Below are 24,598 nucleotides of genomic sequence, written 5' to 3'. Positions count from 1 at the left end.
TTCACTTCAAGTTTTATTTTGCCTCTTGCATTATTGGTCTTCTGATAGTTTTACAGTTCATTTTCTACAAGAACTGAGCTGAGATCTAGAACAATCAATTAAATGTCATTCCAACCTTAATAAATATTCTTAACCATAGATAACATAGCACTTTATGATCCTACAGTGATAAAGATATGTCTGGACATCTGTCTTAGCATCTGTGACCAGAAGACCAGCCAAAGTGATTATTAAAAGCCAAGATAAAGTCATAAGCAAACTTGCTAAAAATCACAATTCCACTGATTGACCCTGAAATCCTCCTGATAAAATGCTGTAGTTGTCCACTACTGAACCAAATATAAAGAGAAAATCAAAGACATTGTCATTTAAAGTATCTTGTAGAGATCTTCACCTTAGCCCTTGTTAAGTTTTGCAACACACTACATATCCTTTTATCAGTTGAAAGTCTACCCTGAAAATGCAAACTCTTCCTTTCCTACCCTCTTCACCAATTCACAGGTCTTCACTACCATTATATACACCTCCCCCAAAGCCTACACTGATGGAATTCTTTGATGGAAAATGTTTCAAGTTTCCTTCTGTTCCTCCCACCTCAGCTCAAAGGTGAACAGCTGATACCAAATTGCAGGGACCCAAGATACCAAACAACTGTTAGGAACCTATGGAAAAATTAGCCAGCCATGATGAAAAATGAATCCTGCAGGGATAACCAGCTAGCCTCATGCTCAGAACCTTAAAAACATCAAATTTAAATTAAAATACATGAAGCGTTCAGAATATGTTAAGAGGGTAGGTTGGGGTGGGGGAAGGATAACAGTAAGCCATTGGTTAAAGTGTGCTCATTCTTTTAAAAAATAGATACAAGCATGCAAGAATTAAAGACTCTGATTAATAAAACTAATAGTAACAGGTCCTGAAGTTAAAGGACAACTGGTCAGAGGGCAACTGGAACCAATCAATCCCTGAACCCTACTTTGACAGATGTCAAGAATTTAACATTTCACATGCTGACCTGCATTGAGGTTAACTTCCAGAAGTGACTGCACTTTCCAACAGAATCCTATAAAATAGGCCTGGTACCCAAAGTGGTCACTGCCTACCCCTAGGTGGGAGGCACTTTAAAAATGATAACATTTCTAAAAAGAAAACGCATCTCTTACTGATTTACATTATTCAAAGTGCCATCCCTGAAGCACACCCGTTCATTTTCAAAAGAAAAAAAATTACAGAAACAGTTAACACATAGGTCACAGCCAGCTTATATACAATAAATTTACAAGTTTGTCATTTTTTAGGCTTTTGCCACAAACAACTGCACATTTGTCCCTACAAAGCACATGCTTGAGCCAATGGTCACTACAGGAAAGTGGCTGTGGCTTTACAAAGCAGAAAAACTAACCAAAATTTAAATCATTTGTTCAATTTAAACCATGCCACAACCATGGAATCTCTGCCCTGAACCTCTAAAACCCACTAAGTCTTTCTCATCTCTGCCATGTCCCCAAAGAGACATTTCATTCAACAGGTCAGACAGAGTGGATGACAAATGATTTTGATTACCCTTGGGTTAGAAATGCAACCACACTGGATGCAGAAAACAGTGCTGACTACATTTATTGAAGACCCCCCTCCCTATAAGCCCTTGTAAAAGTCAACTGACACCTAACACAAGACCCAAAAAGGAGGCCCACATCCCTGTTTCATACAGGATTTGCAGCAATACTATCTTCTTCCAACCAGTGAGTGGTCTCAAAGTGTGATGGGTTTTACATAATCTTCTTTTGTTTCCAATCCCAATTGGCTCATTTGTTGCTTCTCCAGAGGCTGAACTGTATGAAGACCCCAACCACCACCCACCAGGTGAAGTTAAGACTTTTGGACAGTTCATAGTGCCCACAAATGTCACAGACTCCGACCAAGTATAACCACATCCTTTGGAAATCCTTCCATTTTTGCAATTTCAAAACAGCCTAACTTGCTGTAAAATTCCAGAATTCTTTTATCGTCTGGTCTCACTTCACAGAAAGCCCCCCGGGAGCCTAGAAATAAAATAAATATGTAAACAATAATTTAAGCAAAATTAAGGCTATCAATTATGATTTATCTTTTATTTCACAAATTGATCATAGGAGGTTAGCAATACCAGCTCCAGTATTCCTTCACGATACTTAAAATTTTATACCTCTGAAGTAAAACAAAATACATTTGAAGGTTGAGCTTAGGTCAACTATTTGGCAATTCTCAGATGAAGTTCCTCCCCCAAAGTTCATTTAATTTTTTTTTGCATAGAACTGGAGGCCAGAGGTTCGGGGGTGACAGGATTCACCAGAGACAGAGTGGGAAACAGAAGGGTTGAATTTACTGAAATACATTGCTAAGGGAACAGGAGGGGTAACGGGAGAGATCTGCTGAGCCTTAAATGGGTTAATGTCTTGATAGGTGATAGAACTCATTATTTCAATAGGTCACCTGTAGGCCAAAGTGGTGGTAGTGCTGAGATTTAACCCCTAGACAAACAAGAAGGCAGAGCTTCATTTAATTTTCAGTTTGTCATTTGAGTCTCTTTGCAAAATAAGTATAATCTCTTTGAGTTTACCTCTCATTTAACTGAAGCTTAAAGTAATCACAGCATAAGAGAGCAATATTTTATTGTTAATACACATGCAATTAACTCCTATACCACTGATTATTCAGAAGCCACACCATGAATGGTGTGCAAATCCACCTTTAGCTCTAAAACATAATCTTGCCCCCACCCTGACTAAATACCAACAACTCCACAAATACCAACTCACCGTTAGCCTTCAGTGAAGACAGGAGGCAAGCCATCATGCTTTTGGCTACACTTGGGTCGGTTACTTTTTTGTGAATATCCATCTTTATTAGAGAAGGAAAATTGGCAAGAAATGTTTCCGGCAATACTTCCTGCTCTTCATGGAAACTCAACATTATTTTCTGTAAATATTAGGAAAAACCTCTTGATTTTCAGTAGCTAGTCTTTATAACATAAACGTTGGAGTTTATATCAATATACCAAAGCTGATTTCTTAAGACTTGGACAAATGTAAAACCTGTTCTTGTATATACAGAAGTGTATCATCAATTTCTATAAATCTAAAATTTAAAAATTTCGAAGTGTATTACTTGCACCCAAAAATGTATTTAACACAATGAACTGTACACTTGAAGATAGATAGCTAAGATGATAAATTTTATTTCATCACAGCTTTTCAAGTTTAAAGTTTAAGTTTAAAGTAAACAGAAACACTGGTTATTATTTCTGTTTCTACACTGAAAAGTATAGCTGTCAGATATCTAAAAGTATCTGAGAATAATTACCTTCAAGAAACTTTTAAAAATACACATGCTACAATGTATAAGTAAAAATAACTAATTTTTTTTAGAGAAAAAAACTCACTGAAGTTGGAACTAGATAGATAAGCTAAGTGCTTCTACTAGAAAATACTGTCAGAAGCTCATCCCATTATTTAATTACAGTGAGAAATGCATCAGTGAGAAAGCAAGTTAATTTCTGACAGGCAGATTTTAATTTTCTAATCTTGCCCAAATTGCCCCAAGAGGAGACCCTAACATGTTTGATGCTTCAACACAGGGAGGAAAAAACAGGTTGTATTGCATTTTACCTGAGTGGAAAATAATAAGCCCAAAGATTCTTTTAAGATATTCAGAAGCCACAGAGATTTCATGACATATCTATTTACTTTTTAGTTTTATTTTTAAAAATTACCATAGTATTTCTAAACCTATATTACCTCAGCCTCAGAAAGTTCTTTATCACCATTTGGCTTGGTATACTTTTCCTGCATGAAGGGAATCCAGGAAATTTTACATTTTTTAATAAAGGGGGTCACATCTACAGTGCCCAAGGCATAACCACATATGCCATCTTCATCTTCTAGAACAAAGCAATAATCCAGGCTGAGGGAAAGCAGTCCTCCTACCAACCTGCTCAGAAGAAAAGAGGCCAGAGTAAGTTTATAATTGACTAACAAAAATCTTCCAACTTCAATAAGGTCTAATATAAATGACAACCTATCTAATTTACATTCAATACAAAATGAAACTAGAAATGTAACATATTAATACTCAGATTCTATTAAAAGTAAATTAGAACTTGAATTTCCATTCTTCGCCTCCCCTCAACCTGATAAATCTGAATATGAAATGTCTACTCCCAAATCTAACATCCAAACACTTCATCACATACTTGTCTCCAATAAGGTCAGGTTGACTTTGAAAAGGCAAACCCACTCCATCGTCATACATTTCTCTGCAAATCTTGTACACGGAAGCCTGAAAATATAATCTAGTTAAGCAACACATCAAGAAAAATGCAACAGAAATTTAAGATGACTCACAAGTCATACTGGACCTCTAGGAAACGCTCTAACAAAATAATCTGTCATAAAGATCACCTCTGCTTTGTTAAATAAAAGATCCATTCAGTCATTTCTGTCAAGTTAGAAAACAGTATGACTATAACAAACACTGAGAATTCATTAGCAAGAGATGTTTTTAGGCATAAAATAGTGGATTAAAATCTACTTATATAAGCCAAGTCAATTCTCTATACATTTAAAATGTTTTAAACATGTTAAATGTTTTCAACAGGCTTGCTTTTTATTCAGTACCTAGTAACTGTCCCTACAGACATTTTTTAACCTAAAAGTACAGAACAGTGGTATATTGCAGAAAAATCAGTCAAGGACAATATATCCTTTGGACACAATGTTCAGTAATTCCAACTATTAATATACTTCATCAGTTTTTTTCCCCCCCAAGTGAGAAAATGACTTAGCACAAGGTAAAAGGAATCTAAACTCTTCAGAGTCTTGCTTAAATTTTTCTGATGTGTTCAATGTTTCACTTTCTCCATCAAAAGTTCATAAAACCAATGAGTTCAAATGAAAGTACTAAGTGTGCACCATAACCATATACCAAGTTGGTAGGTAAACAATTACCTCATCTTTAGGAAAATACGGTCTAATAGTATAAACTTTGGAGGTAGGAGTCAGTGGGGGTGGTTGAAAAAAGAGATCATTTGCCCCATCAATTGGCAGCAAACGCTGTAGGAAGAAAAAAAAAAGGAAATGAATTAGTGTTGGGAAGATAATCAGTTCTTTAAATGGGTGTGCACTGCAGATTACCAACTTAACATTAACTGGCTACTGCAGGCAGACCTAAAGAAGAGGGGTGTACTATACTAATATAAACACTTGCTGGGGGAGGGGAATGCTTCTGAATAGAAATTACCCAAACTGAGTTACATAGCTTTAGTGACGTATTAGTGGGGATTTAAATTTACAGTAAAAAGAAAATCTATTCCAATTATGACAAGTCTTTTTTTTTAAAACCAATCTTTTATACAGTCCATCTTTCTACTAAAAGATGGCAGTACAGAATGTCAGGAGGAGAGGTTTGGTCTGAAGAGGGTTATCTGTCCAGGAGACGCTTTTATCCCCAAAGCAATGCGCTTCAGTTTGCTGTGCGCAGCAGAGCACCTGTTGGGGGGAGAAAAGTAGAGCACCTGAAAAGTCCATGAACAAATTTCAGCACCAAAAAAGTTTCGTATTTTGTCTAAATTATCATTAATGGACTGTTCTGTCAAGTGTTAAGTCTTATTTATAAAGTAACTAGAAAACTATCCAAAGGTCCTTTCACCATTCACATGAGTAATTAGCTTTTTTGCTCATGGAGTTTCCACTGGCAGATAAGCATGCGCGCATTGTGCATTGCGGGCGCAGATTAAATTGCTGTGCGACCTGCAAAGAAACAATGTGAGGTGTATACCTAGAGCCGCTGCGCTTCGCAGGCGCGGGGGAAATTGGCAGCATCTCCTTCAGAAATTACTGTGAAAGAGGAGGAAAATTTGATTTAAAATCCAGCTATGTGACTAAATTGAATTTGGGACTAGAAAGCCTTCGGCAGACCAATCCTTCCAGCCATCTGATGCGCAACATAAGTTTTCTCATAAAACAAAGAAAATGTCAATTCAGTTGTGAATTCATATTGATACCTGGAACTCTCCTGCTAGACCACCTCTAAAGGCCCAGGGTTCTTGGTCTCCAATTAAGAACTGTGCTGAAGAATGACTACGACACCCTGTTGAGATCAGATCCAAGCGGAGAACGTTACGAGAAAGGGGATTTCCTGGGGTCTCAAATGTCCAACAAACTAACAAACACTTCGTGGAAATAGCTTTCTAATAATAATAATCCAGGGTTTCAGGATAAAGGCTGTGATAATAATTTTATTTGCAATGTAAATTCCATAATGATTTTCCTTCTTCTAATGATAACTATTAAAGAGCTCTATCCTTTTTTTAAAATATGCAAGGAAATTCTTGTTTGTCTTGGTCAAATTTATGTACTTCCTAGTTATAAAAATCAAGCCAGCTGCTTGCTCTGTATTGAGATTACAGTACAGTGAACTACATGAGATGAATCATTTTATTATCACAGCCCATGAAGGAATTAAACCTGTCTGAAGTCACATTTTACATTTGAAGGAAGGATACAGGAAAGGGAAAAGGGGGAAAAGGGTTAATCTTGTCAGAAAACTAAGGTCAGCAGAATAAATAGACACAATTATCCAGTAAGAGTTTTGTTTTTAATCTCAAGACAAGGACAATCCAAATTTAGACTTGGCTAGTACTAATACTGGTCTGGCATAAGCTGAGAACTAAGGAGAAACAACTGAGCTTCTCATTTGTGCAAAGCTAAGACATACTTTTCTTAAAAGTATGACATCTGGGTCCTCTGGACTGCATTATAATTTTTGCAGTGCACTGAACTCAAGCATCAAGTAATCAGCTCTGAAGTCCAGACCTGAGTTGTAAGGTCACCACTCAACCAATTTCATAGGTAATTAAAACAGCTGAGAGAGATAATTAAAGGTAAGTAATTAAAGGTAAGTATTTGGATACCAAATCAAAGTCACCTGCCTAGTCTTCTGACAAGATAAAGCAGCGCAAAATAGTTCTTTTCCATTTGAAGACAGCATTCTACCTCCTGTTCAAGTTAACAGTCTCATCAGTACAAGAATGTAGTGTGCTAGTCAGACAGTCCCAAAGCAAAACAATTTTTTTGTTGACAATTCAGGCCCATTAAAAGATTATAATCCAGGTTTGTAAATTTTTTAGGGGTAGGGGTACTTAAAAACAATGTATAATAAATATGAAATAGGGTCAAATTTAAAGCTATTTAGAGAAACTGCCCCATTCCATAGCTCAGTGTAAATTGACACTGCAGGAAAAAACTGTACCTCTCAAAACTTTAAGATCAGCCAATTTCCCCTACCCCCCAACTTTGAGACTACAACGTAACTAGCACTTCCAACTATTACAGTAAAAAGCTGCATGTACGAAGAGCTGTGTAAATGAAAATATGGTTAATGCCTCAGTCGCTGCGCAAACGTGACTTCAGTTCATGCCTACTGCCCTTGAATCTACCTGAACTACCTCACAGACAGAACCTTTCAATTTAAACTAATTAATCATGACGCGCTGTGAACATCTGCCGCTGTCCATCCAATAGTAGTAGACACTTGTGCTGAGGATTCTCCCATCTGTACACAATGGGGAAGAAGATAATAGAAGCCATTAGTAATCAAAAGTACTACATAGCCACATTCTTTAAAGGACTGAATGCCAGCTGGACCGGAGAAAGGAAGAAAACAAAGGGTTCTAATTAGTAACTCCCTGAAATTACTCTAGAACCATTAAAAATACTATCCTCATGAATTTTGTAAAAGATACATAGATGCCAAAATGACTTAAAAACTCCCATGATGCTCTGACCCTGAGTTTGTATGACAGCTCTTATACTATTTGGGAAAGCTGCCCCCCAAATTGCACAATACAGAGGGAAAGCCTGAGGAAAAAGAAACATGGCTGTAGATAATCAAGAATTTTTAGTAATTCTTGAATGAAAAGATGAATATGAAATGTTTTAGTGCCTTCTCAAGCTCAACAGCCCAGAGTCTGGGTTGGAATTTTAAGACTGAAATCACTGTAAGGGTTAATTATAACCTGCTGGCCTGAAGTCTGTGAGTCTAATGGCAGGTATCTATCACAGAAGAGAGAGCTCTTGGAGCCTTATAACATGTGGTCAAAATTCTCTACCTATTGTGCGATATACACAAACTCAGAATTCATTATTTTTAGTTTTAGTTGTATGCCAGGAAAATAGCACTTTTAAATATTTAAGAGTCCAAAAGTATAAGGGCAAGGAAGTGAAAAATCTCATAGCTATTTTTCCTTAATCTATGCTCAAGGTGTTTTACACACTTACTTCATAATCAAGACTATGTAACCCATTATAGTATTTGTGACTACTATGAAAATTGTAACATGTCAGTCAGCCTTGCTGCCTGCTGTGTGCTGTAAGTTCATCACATATTCCGTAGAAGGATTGAAAACCTGGAAATGAAATGAGGTCCCTATAGAAACTTGGCCATGCTGGTGCTTTTTACCAAGTTTTAGAAATTTCAAAAAGTAATTTCCCAAGAAACATTATTTTTAAACATCTACTTAATGAAGCAAAAAGTTTTTAAGGGCTACAACTTCCATCCCCTGCTAAAACCAATTACTTGGTAGAGGAATAAAGAAAAGTCAAGCAAAATATACCAAATAGCACCAGAATAGCCTCACACTGAAGCTCGCATGCGCACAGGGCTGGGAGGATGGCTTCCTCTTGCCAGGCCCCTTAGTCATCTCGGCAATTGTTCTGGTAAACACAGCATTATTAAGACACAGCAAGCAGCAGAGAGCTTACAGTCACATTTCATAGTGTCTCATCTCCAAATCAGGTAAAAGTGGTATACAGGTTCCATCCAGGAAGCATTCAGTCAGAGCAAGTTAAAGTCAGTACTGTCTAGCACATTTTTTCCAAGATATTTATGCTGAATTAGCCCAAGGGAGAAAAATCAATGTGGTACATGTATTTACTGAGACTTGTACCTCAAGTCTGCAATAATGGCTACAACTTTGAAAGAAATCTAGGCAAAGAATTTAGCATTGGAAATTTACCAATTCTTAAGTTTTTCTCCCTATGGGATAATATGTCTTTTTTTCTTTAAGGACAATATATCTGAGGAGAAGAGATTGTTCCTAGTGCACCTACCTAACCACTGTACAAAAGACTTCACCATAGACATTATACTCTTGATATCCCAAACATAGGAGTACATGTCATAAAGAATTGTCCTGTTGGCACAATTGGAGAGCCGGGTGAACATTCCCATCACTAGTCCACACATCTCTTCAAACTTGGCTGCACGTGATCGCCATTCTTCAATCTATTGAGAAGCAATACAAGAACTCAAAAAATTGCAAGCTTAAGAAAATAATGTAAAACACAGTTATCAGATACCTTTAATTTATCCTAAGCACTGAAGGATCAGTAGGCTTAAAAGATATTCAGATAAGCCAATGAGGTCTATGTCTCCCCAGACTGACAAGTATTCCTAAAACAATCAACTTGGGACTTTCCTCCACTCCTAACTATAAAATTAAGTTATGAAAATGACAATACCAGACTCAGCAGAGTCCACGTCCACTTTAAAGGGCATATGTCATCAATTTTCTACTAGTTAGCAGTGTACTCATTCAAAATCTGTTCCCAGGCCTCCTTGGTGGATCTAAAGGGTTAAGTCTCAGCACTATCAAAGCTATCAGCAGCTACTGCAACACAAGTGTGATCCTGCCAGGGAGCTGACCCACATGGCTCAGACCTCTCCTGTCTTACCACTGCTCCCGTCAGCAGTGTATTTCAGTCAGTCTACCTGTTCTGTTCTTCATTCTATCTCTGGTGAATCCTCTCATCTCCCACACCTCTGGCCTACACCCAGCTCTTGTATGCATAAACAAATAAAACAAATCTTTAAAAAAACCACCAAACCAGGGCCCTCCCTGGTGGTGCAGCGGGTTAAAGCACAGCACTGAGAAGCTAAAGTCACTTCCGCATGAGTTCGATTCCCGCCTGCCCCAGAGGTGACCACATGGTGTGGCAGACCTCTCCTGACCCGCCCGCTGCTCCCCTCAGCAGTGTACTTCGTTGATCTGCCTGTTCTGCTCCCCGCTCTGTCTCTGGTGAAGTCTCTCACTGCCCCTGAGTCTCTGGCCTGTACCCCAGTTCTGTATGTACAAATAAATAAATCTTTAAAAAAAAAAAAAAAAACAAAAAAAACCACCAAACCTCTTCCCAGATGGCCAACATGGCAATTCAATTCAGCCCAAAAGCAGCAGGAAAATTAAACATACTCACTTTTTCAGAGTCTTTTCCTTTGCAATTGACACTGACCACACTGCTATTAGCTCGAAGCCACTGGAACTCACGTAACATCTGTGCTCCTTTGGGCCCATGCTCATAAGGAAGATAGAATAAGTCAGCAAGTAACTGCAAATCCTCCAGAGTCACTGGTTCTGCAGTGTACAAAGGTTTTTCATTTGGACCTGGCACAAATTGCTCTTTGTTTGTCTGTTCATCAGTCTGCATAGGGGCAATATCACCAATGCAATCTTCCTGCATAGACATCTCTGGAGACTTTGATTCAGCTATGCTTTCTTTATCAGTGTCCATTGGCTTCAGCTCCTCTGCCATTTTAGCTTCAACAATTTCAGTTAGTATCTGATTGTCATTCTTGTGATCTGTTTCTTCTTGTTTTTCCACTACCATGTCCATAGGCTCCTCATCTGGCTGTTTCTTTTCTTCTTCCTTGCTCAGAGCTGTAGATTCACCACTCAAGGCTGCTCCCTGGCTCATAATGGGCTCCTGGTAAACTGTTGTAACAACAGTTGTAGCATTTAAAGAGGGTGCTGCAACTAGAGGAGTCCCATCAACTACACTTGCTTTAGCTCCACTGTGTGCAACTTGCCTACCTACAAAAACAAATTGCCACAAAGACAATCAAAATTAGAAACAACAACAATCTAGAGAAACATTTTATGTGTAACTGGAACCTCAATTTGAGATTCCCAATGATTTGAATGCTGAGAAACGTGTAATTTCTCTAAACCGCACCAGGAGGTGAGGGAAAAGAAAAGGCAGGTAATTAACATCCAGGAAAATATCAACATCCTCTTATTGTCTCTTTCAAAGACATTAAAGACAATAATTATTTTAAAAATATTATTTTAATATTTTTAATATTTAATAATTATTTTAAATATATTTAAAATATATTTAAAAAACAAAATAGCAACCACCAGGATCAAAATTACTAAAAGTCAAAAGTAGGATTATATAAATCTTATTATTTATTGGATTTCCTAAATTTCACTTTGCTTGGAGGACCTATATGGTATATCACAAGTCCTTTACTTTGTATTCAACCATATGATTCAAACCCCTTGAGCCAGACTCACTGCTGTATTGATGAGGTACACCAAATTCCTGCAACCACTCTGTTAAAGCCAGCTTTAGAGCCATCTGTGGACTATAGAGTACATCAGTTTCAATATCTTCATCACTGCCTTCATTTTCTAATTTTATCTGGATTGATACCGTACTGTCCTCACTGTCAGCTGCAAAAGAGTAAAAGAACAGTTTTGACTACACAAGTCTCTTGACAAGTTTGAGGGACAAATGCAAAAATGCAACTCATAACTAGCTGTTAGGGTATAAACAAAGAAGCAAAGAAATGGAACCATAAATATAAAAATGCAAAGATGAGCAAGACCATTCACTGACCCTTTTTATCTATAACAGTCATCTAAATGGAAACTATCAACTTAAATAAAAAGCACTAGCTTAACAATCACTGGGGGAAAAAATCATTACAAGTTCATTGATACTAGTTTTTAAGAAAGCAAGATTAAAAACATTAAGATTTCCAAAAATAAAACGAGTCATAATTAGGGCTGCTCCCTGGTGGTGCAGGGGGTAAGTCCACACTATCAAGCTCCTGCCACTGCAGCACAAGTTCTATCCCTAGCCATGGAGCTGACCCACATGGCAGAGACACCTCTCCTGTCTCACTGGCATGCTGTTCCTCACTCTATGGTGAGTCCTCTCAACCCCCACAGCTCTGGCCAACACTCTAGGTCTTAAATACATAAATAAATAAAAGTAGATTGTTAAAAAAAAGTTGTAATTGGTCAAATATTTATGAAATAATAATGGGCAAAATAATAATTGCAAAGGGGGAAGAAGATAAAACCAACAGTCTACATATGAGCATAGGCTAAGGCAATCTTAGCATGAGGACAACAATCGAAAAAAACTAAGTCTGTACTTTTTGGCTTGGTGTTCAAAACCTCTATTCTGGGGCCTCCATGGTGACACCAAGGGTGAAGTCCCTGCCCTGTGAAGCTTTCCTCTCAAGCCTATGCACCTCTGGCCTGTACCCCCGTTCGTGCATACATAAATAAATCTTTACACATTCACCAAAAAACCCCTCCACGCTTAGTTTCATTTCTCTGCATTTGGTCCAAACTGGCTTATGTTTACTATTACTTAACATGCTTCATGTTCTGCATGAAAAGAACATTAAAAGAAGTAGGAGTTAAGTGCTATGTATGCAGAAGGGATTTAGGTTATATACCTCTTAAAGAGAGACATTTAAATCAATGTACAGAATTGGAAGCAGGGGTAAAGAACTGAGAAATAGGACACATTATACCACTACATACCATCTCCCATCACAATGACACAAATTCAATACCCTCTGAAATGGGCCAAAATTCAGCTAGTCTGAAATGGCCCAAAATTCAGTAAATGCATTTGATAGTTAGAGCTGGCTCCTGGGTGGTTCTCCAGGACATATTTCTTCAGAACAGTGGTGGAGCAGGTCTTCGGCTCATTCATGGCAGCAAAGTTCTCCATAACTTTAATAACCAGCAAATATTACTCACACTCCAAAAGAGCTGAAATATCCTTTCCTCAGTGAGACCGTTTAACACTACTTTTGACTCCCTCCTGTATTCCCACAGTACTTTGTTGATAACTGTCTCAAAACTCTGATGACCATAGAGTACAAATGCATATGTCTATCCAACATTAGACTATGTTCTTCAAAAGTAAGAGATTATTTTTTTGTACCTTTAGTGCCTGGAAGATATACTTTACAAATCATAGATGTTTAAATATTAATAGTCAATATTCTTAACTAGAAATCAATGAGGAATTTTTTATAAATAAAAAAATCAGTCAACCAAAGTCCATAAATGCAAGCTGAATTTAAATTCTATATTAATTAAATACGATAGTCATCGGAGCCTCCCTGGTGGCCTACGGGTTATTCTTAGTGCTATCACTGTTACAACCTGAGTTCTATCCCCAGCCAGGGAGCTAATCCAGCCAGGGAGCTAATCCTGCGCTTTGCCTACTACTCCCCTTAACAGTACACTGTTCTAGTTCTGCTTCCCACTATCTCCGGTGAATCTTCTCACACTCCCACACCTCTAGCCTACACCCCAGTTCTGCATGCACACACAGCATATCTAGTATGGTATCTCGTTTAATAAAGTGAACCAAAAACAAAAATTGAATTAAAACAGTAATTCTAGGCCCTGGTGGCACAGCGGGTTAAAGCACAGCACTGAGCTAAAGCCACTTCAGCATGAGTTTGATCCCTGCCCCACAGCAGACATCTCCTCACCCGCCCATTGCTCCATTCAGCAGTATACTTCAACAGTAAGCCTGTTCTGCACCCCACTCTGTCTCTGGTGAATCCTCTCACTGCCCCTGCACCTCTGGCTATACCCCAAGTCTGAATGCATAAATAAATAAATCTTTTAAAAAATTTATATTTATATACAAATATATATGTCTATAAAGTAATTCTAGAGGGTCTCCATAGTGGCCTAGGGATTAAGTCTCAGTACTATCACCACCACACCCAGAGTTAGATCCCCTGCCAGGGAGTTAACCCACTGGCGCAGCAGACCCCTTCTGTCTCAGTATACTTCAGTCAATCTGTCTATTCTGCTCCCAACTGTGTCTCTGTTGTATCTGGCTCACCTCCCATCCCAACCCCTGCACCTCTGGCCTACACCTCAGTTCTTGTATGCATAAATAAATCTTTAAAAAAAATAAAGTAATTCTAAAGATAATGGGAATACTAAAAGCCTACCTTGTCTACTACCAGACTTTAAAAGCTAAGTCACATTTTAAAAACAAAAAACTGAGGCCAAGAAGTTGAATAACATGTCAAAGTCACTTAGTCCTTCTATCACATATATCTGTCATTCATAGGACTAAACAACCCATCTTAATCAATCCTCCTAAACTGGTCAAAGAACCCAGCTTTGTCAAGGGCTCTCATTAAGCTCAGCCCTCCTCTCAAGGTTGAGGATTAAATAGTCTACTTACACATCACTACATCTTTTCTCACTCCATTCATGTTTGATTTGTACCAGGTGGCAAGAGTATGAATAGCAACATAATTGGCTTCAAATTCACAATTTGGATTAGTGAGAACTCCTTTCAACCGAGGGATGAGCTCTGTAGATCTTCCTTTGTATGGGCCCAGAAATAGTCTCTTCTGATCATAATCATTAGCATGAATGTTATCCCAGATTACTGGAGCTCGCTTAATAATCTTAGAAACTTCTTCAATGGACTCTACTGGAATTTCTTTGGAAACAACTTTGGGACCTAGAAATAATGAGCATTTGTTAAAGACCTTCAGAGTCAGTCTGCCCGTTCTGCTCCCCACTCTGTCCCATGTGAATACTCTCACCCCGACACCTCTGGTCTGCATCCCAGTTTTTATATGCATACATAAGTAAATCACAGAGTACTGTATAAATCTCAAAGACTTACCTGTCCAAAGCACCTCAATTCCAGGTAGAAGCTTTTCACCCACAGTCCTTAAATAAGGAGACTGAGATACATTTGGGTAACAGAAAGTGCCACAATATTCTGAATGGAAAGGGAAAATTAAGTAAAATAGAGGGAAATGGTAATGAATATTTGAATAGGGAAAAAAAGTTTACCAACTCTAAATTCTTACCAAATGATAAAAGATGTTATGCCCCCAAAAAGTAAAATTCAAGTGGGTAGTTCATTAAGAAATCGTTAAAAAAAAATAATGAATTGTGGGCCCTCTCTGATGGTGCAACATGTCAAACTACAGCACTATGAGGCTATCTGCAGCCACTACAGCACGACTGACCCACATGGCATAGCAGATATCTCATATCTCCTGTCTTGCCCACTGCTCCCCTCAGCAGTATGTTTCAGTAGATCTGCCTATTCTGCTCCCTGATCTCTGGTGAATCCGCTCATCCCCCGTACCTCTGGCCTGTACCCCAGTTCTTGTATGCATAAATGAGTCAATCTTTAAAAAACAAATAAAATTATAAATTCATGAAATCTGATCTTCTCCCTTCAATAATAGTAAAGACCAACTGTTATGATCTCAGTTATTAGAAATGTAAGTTCACTAAAGAAATAATTAAAAACTTCTGCATTATCTTTACAATTCTGTATTGCCTATATTCACATTATATGTCAAAGGCCAAACAGAATGAACTGTTAGTAACAGAAAAAATACTTTATACCTAGTTTTAATGAATTAATTTCCAATAAATCTTAATGAACATTCTGAGTACTCATGTAACACCAGACCACTGATTAAAGTTCATGCTCACAGTACTCTAAAACAGATATACACACAAAATTAAATACAACTCAGTCTAAAATTTCCTAGTACTTGCTAATATTTTTCTGAGTAAGAAAAATCTAAAGAAAATTCTTATAAGCTTAATTTTAAGAGGCAACTAAGGGAAACAAAAGCATTTTCAGTGGAAGAAACCAAGGTGGGGGGAACTAATAGTTTTCTATGATGACTACTGGAAATAAGAGCCCAGACAAGAGTAGGAGGAGTGAAAAGACATGCCTAGGCAGGAAAAAGGAACAGCAGGAAGAAATAAAAAGTGAATTAAGTTAAAAGAAATATAAGGGCCCTTTCTGGTGGTACAGTGGGTTAAAGCACAGCACTGTGAAGCTAACCACAGCTGCTTCAATATGAGTTCGATCCCCGGCCAGGGAGCTGACTCACATGGCATGGCACACCTCTCCTGTCTTGCCTGATGCTCCACTAAGCAGAGTACTTCATCGATCTACCTGTTTGCTCCCCACTCTACCTCTGGTGAATCCTCTCACCAACCCTGCACCTCTGGTCTGTACCCCAGTTCTGTATGCATAAATAAATCTTTAAAAATTAAAAGGTAATGTAAATTTCAATCAAGTTTTCATTTTAATAATATCAACTACTTTAAGTCCTGAAAATGTGACCTTCATATACTTTCCAGTATCTTTTGCCAGCTCAGCTGTCACTTAGTGACTAAAATTTCTCTAATTTAAGATGATGAAAAATATCTTCTAGGAGAAGCATTCCTACCTTTTTTTAGACCAAAAGAGTGGAGGGGTGTAGGGAGAGGGAAGAACACTATAGAGTTTATACGTGGTGGTCTGAAAATAATTTATTTCAAGACAACTACTTTAAAGTAAAATTATGATATACAATACCTGTTGGACAGAAGAGGAAAGTTTCTGGTTCTCCCAGATACTGATAAATTTCATTTGTGATGGAAACCTGGGCATGAGCGAAAGAACTGAATACCTCTTTGTCTGCTGCACACATATTATGGTCAATATCATCAAAAAGCAAGGCAAATGACCTGCACCCAAACTGAGAAACCTAGGAAAAGGAAGAGATGCTTAGCCATCTTAACTTAAAATAAAAAATACAAAAGTCAAATCTATTGTTTTTATATTTTCTACATTAAACAGCATATTTTATATGTTATACTTTTATATTTTGTTATGTTTTTATATGTTCTATGTTAGACAGTTTGGGAATCACTTTACATTTGGGTTTGAATGAAATATAGCAATAAGGTCCAACAAAGCTTTTACAAAGTGGCCTATCCGTCTACCTCCTTGATTACTGGTCATAGACCAATCAGAGAGTAAACTCAAGATATGAAAAACCCAGGCCTATTGTGCTCACAAAAGATAAAAAGATGTGTGGCTTTTGTGTTAAGTAAAATTTATACTCCAGCTTGGTTCACTTAAGTCTTACTTGTGCTATGTCATCTTTTTTTCCTTCTCATCTTGGCTGAATTAGATCTCTTCTCTATATAACCAGAGAGTGATGTCTATGGGTAAAACCCCATTTCTATAACCTTAGTCACAAATGAAACCAACGTCCAGTAATGTTTCAAAACATGATTCTAAATCACAGAACTTCACAATCATCTGGATTCTCAGATGTCTACCTGAGATCAGTGTAATGGTCTCAAGTCTCAGTGAATGAAGCCTATTAAACATTCTTTTAAGTATTAATTCTAAGTGGTCTTTAATTAAGAATTTTCTCATACAGGGGCCTCCTCAGTGCCACCAAGCTATATACAGCCACTGCAATGAATCTGATCAGATTCCTGATCTCAGGCTAGAGAGCTAATAATCCATGTGGCACAATAGACCTCTCCTGCCTCACCTGCTGTTCCCCTCAGCAGTGTACTTCAATCCACCTGTTCTGTTCCCCCGTCTCTGGTGAATCCTCTCACTCTCCACACCTCTGGCCTGTACCCCAGCCCTTGCATACATAAATAAATAAATTTAAAAAGAAAAGAGCATTATAGTAAAATATTCCTACAAGAAACATGAATTTGGCATTTTTAACATCACAGAAACAACTCAGAAAACTAAGTTAAAAGAGTGGATTCAGACAAAAATAGTAAAAAAAAAAAATAGGCTGTTACCTGATCCAATTTGCGTTTCAATGTGGATACTTCCTTAGGATTAGAAAAGGTAATGTCTAATCCAGGTGAAATAGCATAAATGAACTCTATCTCATATTCCCGTGCAGCAGAGATAAGAGTCATAAGTTGCTCTAAAAAAAAAAGACTGTTTTGAGCAAGCACAATTAAAAGAATCTTAACCACTCAACCAATGACATTATTTTCCTCCAATATACAATGAGGTAAGAAAGGAAATCTCTCAGCTTTGACGAAATTATCAGCCTCTCTTGTGACACAAGAGGACAGTCTCAGCACTATGAAGATATTAGTAGCAAGTACAACACAAATTCAATCCCTGGACAGAGAGCTGACCAACAGAGCACAGCCGACCGCTAGTTTTGCCTACGGCAAAGTTCTATTCTGCTACTTCATCATTTCTTAAAAATAGTGAATTAAGGGCCTTCCCCAGTGGTGCAGCAGGTTAAAGCAAAGCACTGAGAAGCTAAAGGTACTTCAGCATGAGTTTGATCCCTGCCCCAGAAGTGATCCACATGTGTGGCAGACCTCTCCTGACTGGCCTGCTGCTCCCCTCAGCAGTGTACTTCGTTGATCTGACTGTTCTGCTCCCCACTTTCTCTCTGGTGAATCCTCTCACCTCCCCTGCACCTCTGGCCTGTACCTCAGTTCTGTATGCATAAATAAATCTTTTTAAAAAACAGTGAATTAAGCATCAATTCTTATTAAATATAAACCACTTTTTATTTCCTATACTATTTGCGAGGTATGTTTTATTGCTTGTTTTTGCAGTCTCTGAACAGAAATTCCTACACGGTAATTATACATATGCAACTATTTTATAATATGGAAGAAAAACACATTAAGCAGCATAGATAGGGCTCTCCCTGGGGGCGCAATGGTTAAAGTACAGCACTGTGAAACTGGACACAGTCACTTCAAAATTATTTCGATCCCTGGCCAGGAAGGTGAGCCACATGTCGAGAAGACCCCTCCAGTCTTGCCCACTGCTCCCCTCAGCCGTGTGCTTCGTAGAACTGCCTGTTCTCCTCACTCTGTCTCTGGTGAAGCCGCTCACTGTCCCTACACCTCTGGCTTGTACCCTAGCCCACTGTATGCACAAATAAATATATCTTTAAAAAAAAATAAAATTTAAAAGTTACCAGCTTCTTCCACTGAATACATCTCTCGCCAAAACATCCTATGCTTGTAATCATCTTTGGGAGCATACAAGTATGTATTTAATTCCCATTTCTGGAGCCTTAAGAGAAAAAAAGTTACATATGCATAAACAGGCAATGTATACAGGCTTTAAATCTCAGTTCTTTCCTTGGAATACCTCCATATTTTATAAAGAAATTTCTAACATCTCTAGTAACATTCTAGAACAAAAGCTTTTAATCTTTTTGTGAACAGTGGAATTGAGGCAAGTGAAGTCCCAAATCTACTGAGCTTCCCCAGGAAAAGTGTGGAAACCAGGCCCTCCATGGTAACGCAACGGTTTTAAAGCACCATCACTGTGAAGGTTCCGCAGCCACTGCAGCATGAGTTTGATTCCCGCCTGCCCTGGAGGTGACCACATGGCACGGCAGACCTCTCCTGACCGGCCCACTGCTCCCCTCAGCCCCCCTCAGCCGTGTGCTGCATTGATCTGGCTGTTCTGCTCCCCACTCTGTGAATCCTCTCACTGCTCCTGCACCTTTGGCCTGTACCCCAGTTTTGTATGCAGAAATAAATCTTAAAAAAAAAAAAAAGTATGGAAACCAATGGCATAGGGAAAGAAATGACCAAAAGAAATTAACTTCCACAACTGAGAAATCATCAAATTGAGAAAATTTATCAAATCTGGCCTGCTCAGTATTAGAATTTTTACAAACAAAAGGAAATGTTAAGGGCTTAGAACTATATATAATAAAAATTTACCTTCGAAAGAGTTCTTTTCTCTGCTCCATAACCCAAGGTCTTCCATAAAACCCTAGATTTAAAGTAAGAATGAAATTATTTTCAAGTTTCAAAATGTAATAAACTGTTTGAGAAAAGTGGGTTATAAAACATTATACAATCCCATTTTACCAAAAAAATGTGTACACTACTTCAAAATCTGAAGAAATTTAGTAAAACATTAATGTATCTTTGGTGGTGATATTCCTTTTGCTTAGATAATTTCTACTATTAACATTTATTTGTTATGAAACAGCTACTTAAAAACAGCTAAACCATTGGCCCTCCCTGGTGGCGCAGCAGGTTAAAGCACAGCGCTTAGCTAAAACCACTTCAGCATGAGTTGATCCCACCTGCCCTGGAGGTGACCCACATGGAGTGGCAGACCTCTCCTGTGCTCCCCTCAGCAGTGTACTTCCTCAGCCAGCCTGTTCTGCTCCCAACTCTGGCTCTGGTGAACCCTCTCACCCCTACACCTCTGGTCTGTACCCCAGCTCTGTATGTATAAATAAATAAATCTTAAAAAAAAAAAAGCCTGAGGATCTCCCTGGTGGCACAAGGGGTTAAGTGTCAGCACTATGAAGCTACCAGTGGCCACAGCAGCAAGAGCTTGGTCCCTGGCCAGGGAGGGAGCTCACTTGGTGCAGTCTTCTCCTGTCTACACCACTGCTCCCCTCAGCAGTGTGTTTCAGTAGATCTGCCTGTTCTGCTCTCCTCTCAGTCTCTGGGGAATCCTCTCACTCCCCACACCTCTAGCTTGTACCCCAGTTCTTGTATGCATAAATCATTTTTAAAATGGGGAAGGGGTATCAGGAAGTGAATTTAAAAAGAAAAAGGGGGCCTCTCTACTGGTGCAGGGATTGAGTCAGCACTTTCAAACAACCACTGAAGAACAAGTTTTATCCCCCACCAGGAAGCTAAGCCACATGGCTCAGCCGACCTTTTCCCTGTCCTGCCTACTGCTCCCCTTAGCAGTGTATGTCAATGGATCTGCCTGTTCTGCTCCCCACTGTCTCTAGTGAATTCCCTCTACACCAACTCTTGTATGCATAAATAATTCTTTAAGAAGAAAAACTAGAAGTAACCCCTAAAATGCCTTAAATTATATTCACAACAAAGCCCAACAGTGGAATTGACCCAAACTGGAAATGCTGAAGCATTCTCAATTCCAGAGCAAAGGTTCGAACAATTAAAAATTCAAGAATGTGACTTACTTCAGAATGTTCCAGAGGGAGCAAAGCACTAGTAATATACACTGCAGGAAACCAAAGCTGCAGACTTGATGACTTAAGCAGTGGTATAAGCAACAAGCTGCTATTTGGAGCTCCCAGTGTGCTAATCACAGCTCCAACCACAAACACCTAACCTTTATTTTCCACCTGTCACAGGCTAATCCTCTCTAGGAGATAAGAACCACCTCTCAAGAACAGCATGAAGATGGTTAAATTGACATTTTGAGTACAAAATGCTCATCACACACTTGTAGGCACTCAGACACAGTCTACACAACTGACAGAATAGAAATTTCTTAAATGTATTAAATTCAAATCTGACAGCATGGTTACCCTGCAACACAGGATAAACCAAAGAAAAAGTCATTACACACCAACGTGTGAAACAGTAGCCCTTTAGATCTTGGCAATTCAATGTTACCCTTTATCAGGTGACTATAAATTAGGTTAATTTTATACCAGTCTTTATAGTTTCTAAATCCTTCAACATTTAGCAATATCATTTTCCTCTTATTAAAGGAGTAGGCACTTAAAACATCCCTTTAGAGTTGCTTTAATATAAAAAAATTTTTTTAAGTGTCTGACCTTAACATTTGAACCTTCCAAAACCTTAACTTTGCTCTTTGAGACTCAGTTCATGATTTTGGTTAACAGGCACCACAAAAGGAAGCAGTGCTATTAGTCATGAGTCAAACCAGCAAAGTTCCGTGTGAAAAAGAGAAAAAAGGAATATTGGCAACACCTTCAGTTATTTTCTATCCTCACTCATTTTAGGAATGGCGCCAAGGTACTACAAGGAGAAATAAAATCAGATGCTCAGTCACCAAGAAAATATACAAGTGAATGGGGAAGGAGGAGGGGGCAAATTCTTCTAGGGGCAGAGCAATTACCTTTTAAAACTATTCTGAAAAACAAATCTATTTAAATCACAATGACCTTTTCTCCATAGTTACTAAAAGACTGAAGAGGCAAAGCTTCCTTGCTCGTCTCACTCACCAGATTCTAGCTCTAACATTTCTACATTCCCCAGCACTGCTTACCCATCCTCCACCCAAAAATTTCTGAAACAGAATACTATGCTTGTTCTAGACTCTTCCTGCGCTGAAGTCCCAAATACATATACCAAGGGATAATATACACAAAGCAATCATGCTCTCATACATAAAATCCAGTCAAAGACAATAGTTTTCCAGTCTGTCTTCCTCCAAATCTGGCAAGATGATTCACTATGACAATCTATTTCACACTTTACTACCCTACCGTAGTTGAAACTAGTCTGCTCTCCCTTAGAACTGACACACTGGAAAAGCTGAAACACTCAACCCTTCTTTTCTTTTCCACATCTTTTTTTTTTTATGAAGACTGATTTTCCTGGGTTACACTGGTGCACATCACTACATAAAGAAAAGGGCAGTGTCCCGCAAAAACACTTCAGAAAATTCAAATACATGCTGTACTTGAAAGAAGAGCAATAATGTAACCGATTTAAGCTTCCAAAGAATGCACAGCCCAATACATGTCCATTGTATTTAAAAACTGATACAATCTTCTGAACATTTCCTCCAACCACAGAAATTGCCCATCATTCCTTTTAAGTGGAAATAGGAAGATGATTAAAAAGAACTCTTTTACAATCACTAAATTCAAACTCCATTTATCTCAAATACTTTGAGAATTTATTATTCAAGTCAAAGCTTCACTCTCCATTTTCTCCTCCACTGTGACAAGAGGAAAATAACTACCATGACTTTCAACGCTTCCTCGAAACCTCAGCAGCAAGGCCCTCGGGCCAAGTGTTTGCGATTTCTTATTGTTGGAGCTTTCACTGTATGCCTGGGGACTGCAGGTTTCTTAAGTTTGCAGCGAATGAACCAAGAAAGAAGGCATAAGCAGATTTCTACAGAAATGACGATTCCATCAGAGTTGGAGATGAGGAAGGCTGTTATCTTTCATAATACAAAATTACCTTGAAACATAAAAGATTTCTTTGAGCTGACTCCCAATGGAAGTTTGTTACTGACCTGAGTTCCTGAATTTTGAATACTGGAGCTAGGAAAGGATTTCTTTTGATCAATACTTTAGGAAAAAATAATAAAGTCAAAGATTCACGGTGGGTGGGGGGGGTGGGAGGGGCGCGGATGCAAAGCACCGACGTTGGCCAATCATAATTTTCAAGGATGCAAATGAAATCTCCAAAGGATGAGGATTGGGGATTTGGTCAGCAAAAAAAAAAAAAAAAAAAATCGAAGCAAAGAAAAATGTGTGAAACTATAGGCCGCCTGTGCTTCTCTTCACTCCGGAAGAATCAACACATCTGTGTGCACATTTTTCCATTTGAACACAGAACACCCCAGGAAATTCGACCCCGAAGTGCAAAGAAATAGAATTCAGAGCCAAACACAAGGCTCTTTAAAGGCGCCTCCGCAGGCGCATGCCTGGCTCCCGGCCCAAGGCGGGTGCGGTCAGGCGTGCTAGTAGCCAGGGGGAAATTCGACGCCGTTTACGAACTGGAAGGGAGATTTGCCCACCCTCTCGTCTCCCCACCACCACCCCCTTTTTTAAAAGCAGGGTCAAATTTCAGACCCACGGGAGTTAGAGCCTTTCAAGCGCCCCAAAGCGCCGCCGCCACCCCCTCCGCAGGAGAGGATGTGTCAGTGCCGGCGCGGGACTGAGGGCGCTCACCTTCCACCACGCCACACAGGAACCTCCGCGCCCCGCCAGCCGCCCGGGTCACCGCAGCTCCGCCAGCCCCGGGTGGGTTGTCTTCTCCGGGGGCCGGAACTGCCGGCGGCTCCAACGCTGCCCCCGCGGAGGCGGCCGGGTTGGCGTTGAGCTCGCTCTCCCGCTCCTCCAGCGCCGCCTGGCTCTCTTTTTGCACCATCCTCCGGCCCACGGCAGTCGCCACCTCTGCGGGTCCTGCTCGGCCTCCGTCCGTCGGGCCGCCGGCCCGGAGCCCTGGTGAGGGCCTCGGCTCCAAGCGCGCGCCCCTCCTGCTCCTCTCCCCCCTCCTCCTTCTCCTGTGCCCTTCCCCCTCCCTATCTGCAGGGACCCGAGTGCCCGGATGAGAAGGGCGGCGGCACCGGCGAGCCCTTTGTCAGCCGCTGCCACAGCCTAAGCTGGGGAGCTGGAAGTCTACGTGGCGAGCGCGGCCACAACCTCTCCGTCCCTTGAGGCAGACAGCCAAAGGTCCTCTTCTCAGGCTCAGCCTCGGCCGCCCTCCCAATGTCCTAGTCCTTCCGCTATTTCCCCCCGGTAGCCCCTGGGTCTCCTCTGCCACTGCCTCCACCGCCCGCTTCCTGTTTATCCGCACTGCGCCTGCGCCGGAGACCGGCTCAGACCGGTCCCCTCAGCCCGGCTCCCCCGCCTTCTTTTGGACTAGCCTACTGAGCTGCATTCGGGAGGGGAAACTAGAACTGAGAGGCGGCGGAGAGCCGGCGGTAGTGAAGGCGGTGGGGTGTACCATTTACGCTCTTCACCCTCGCGAACGAGTCCGGCGCCCTGGAACGAACCATTACTCCACCCCCTAGAAGGGGACTCTGGGAGGAGGCCACAGCCGGTTGGGGCAGCGAGGAGAAAGGGGGGTAGAGGGTGAAAGGAGAGGTGTTTACTCTCCCAATGCGCAGGCGCGGAAACGAACCCTCTCGTTCTTAAAGAGACAGCGGGAATTGACCTACTTTCTACTGCGAGTCTTCTA

At 39.9% G+C, this 24,598-nt stretch overlaps 1 protein-coding gene across 2 annotated transcripts; it reads right to left on the bottom strand.

Annotated features, from left to right (window-relative positions):
• MGEA5 (meningioma expressed antigen 5 (hyaluronidase)) lies at positions 1-24,233 on the bottom strand. Of its 2 annotated transcripts, XM_004680508.2 has the most exons (16): positions 23,587-24,233; positions 19,655-19,706; positions 18,895-18,992; positions 17,738-17,868; positions 16,500-16,671; positions 14,790-14,888; positions 14,337-14,621; positions 11,390-11,548; positions 10,290-10,903; positions 9,147-9,321; positions 6,041-6,126; positions 4,986-5,090; positions 4,232-4,317; positions 3,777-3,969; positions 2,799-2,958; positions 1-2,042 (listed from the first exon to the last, which is right to left on the bottom strand). In XM_004680508.2, exons 1-16 carry the CDS (start codon positions 23,783-23,785, stop codon positions 1,906-1,908), a joined length of 2,751 nt encoding a protein of 916 aa, XP_004680565.1. In that variant the 5' UTR covers positions 23,786-24,233; the 3' UTR covers positions 1-1,905. The 2 variants fall into 2 exon arrangements, with proteins under 2 accessions (XP_004680565.1, XP_012579125.1); XM_012723671.1 differs by lacking the exons at positions 1-2,042; positions 2,799-2,958; positions 3,777-3,969; ... (1 more) ...; positions 4,986-5,090; positions 6,041-6,126 and adding an exon at positions 6,133-7,590 and having other exon boundaries at positions 23,587-24,216.
• Between the last annotated feature and the right edge of the window lie 365 nt (positions 24,234-24,598).

Source organism: Condylura cristata, unplaced genomic scaffold, assembly GCF_000260355.1.
Source record: "Condylura cristata isolate star-nosed mole 26May11 unplaced genomic scaffold, ConCri1.0 scaffold00011, whole genome shotgun sequence".
Classification (NCBI taxonomy): domain Eukaryota; kingdom Metazoa; phylum Chordata; class Mammalia; order Eulipotyphla; family Talpidae; genus Condylura; species Condylura cristata.
The sequence above is the reverse complement of the archived record's forward strand: the minus strand, read 5'-3'. Positions and strand labels throughout refer to the sequence as shown.

Coding starts and splice junctions, on each gene's coding strand:
- MGEA5 (XM_004680508.2), bottom strand. CDS start 23,785: ATGGTGCAAAAAGAGAGCCAGGCGGCGCTGGAGGAGCGGGAGAGCGAG. Junction 5,091..6,040: donor GTCTAGCAGGAGAGTTCCAG/GTATCAATATGA, acceptor TTCTTCCTACAG/CGTTTGCTGCCAATTGATGG. Junction 4,318..4,985: donor CGTATTTTCCTAAAGATGAG/GTAATTGTTTAC, acceptor TTATATTTTCAG/GCTTCCGTGTACAAGATTTG.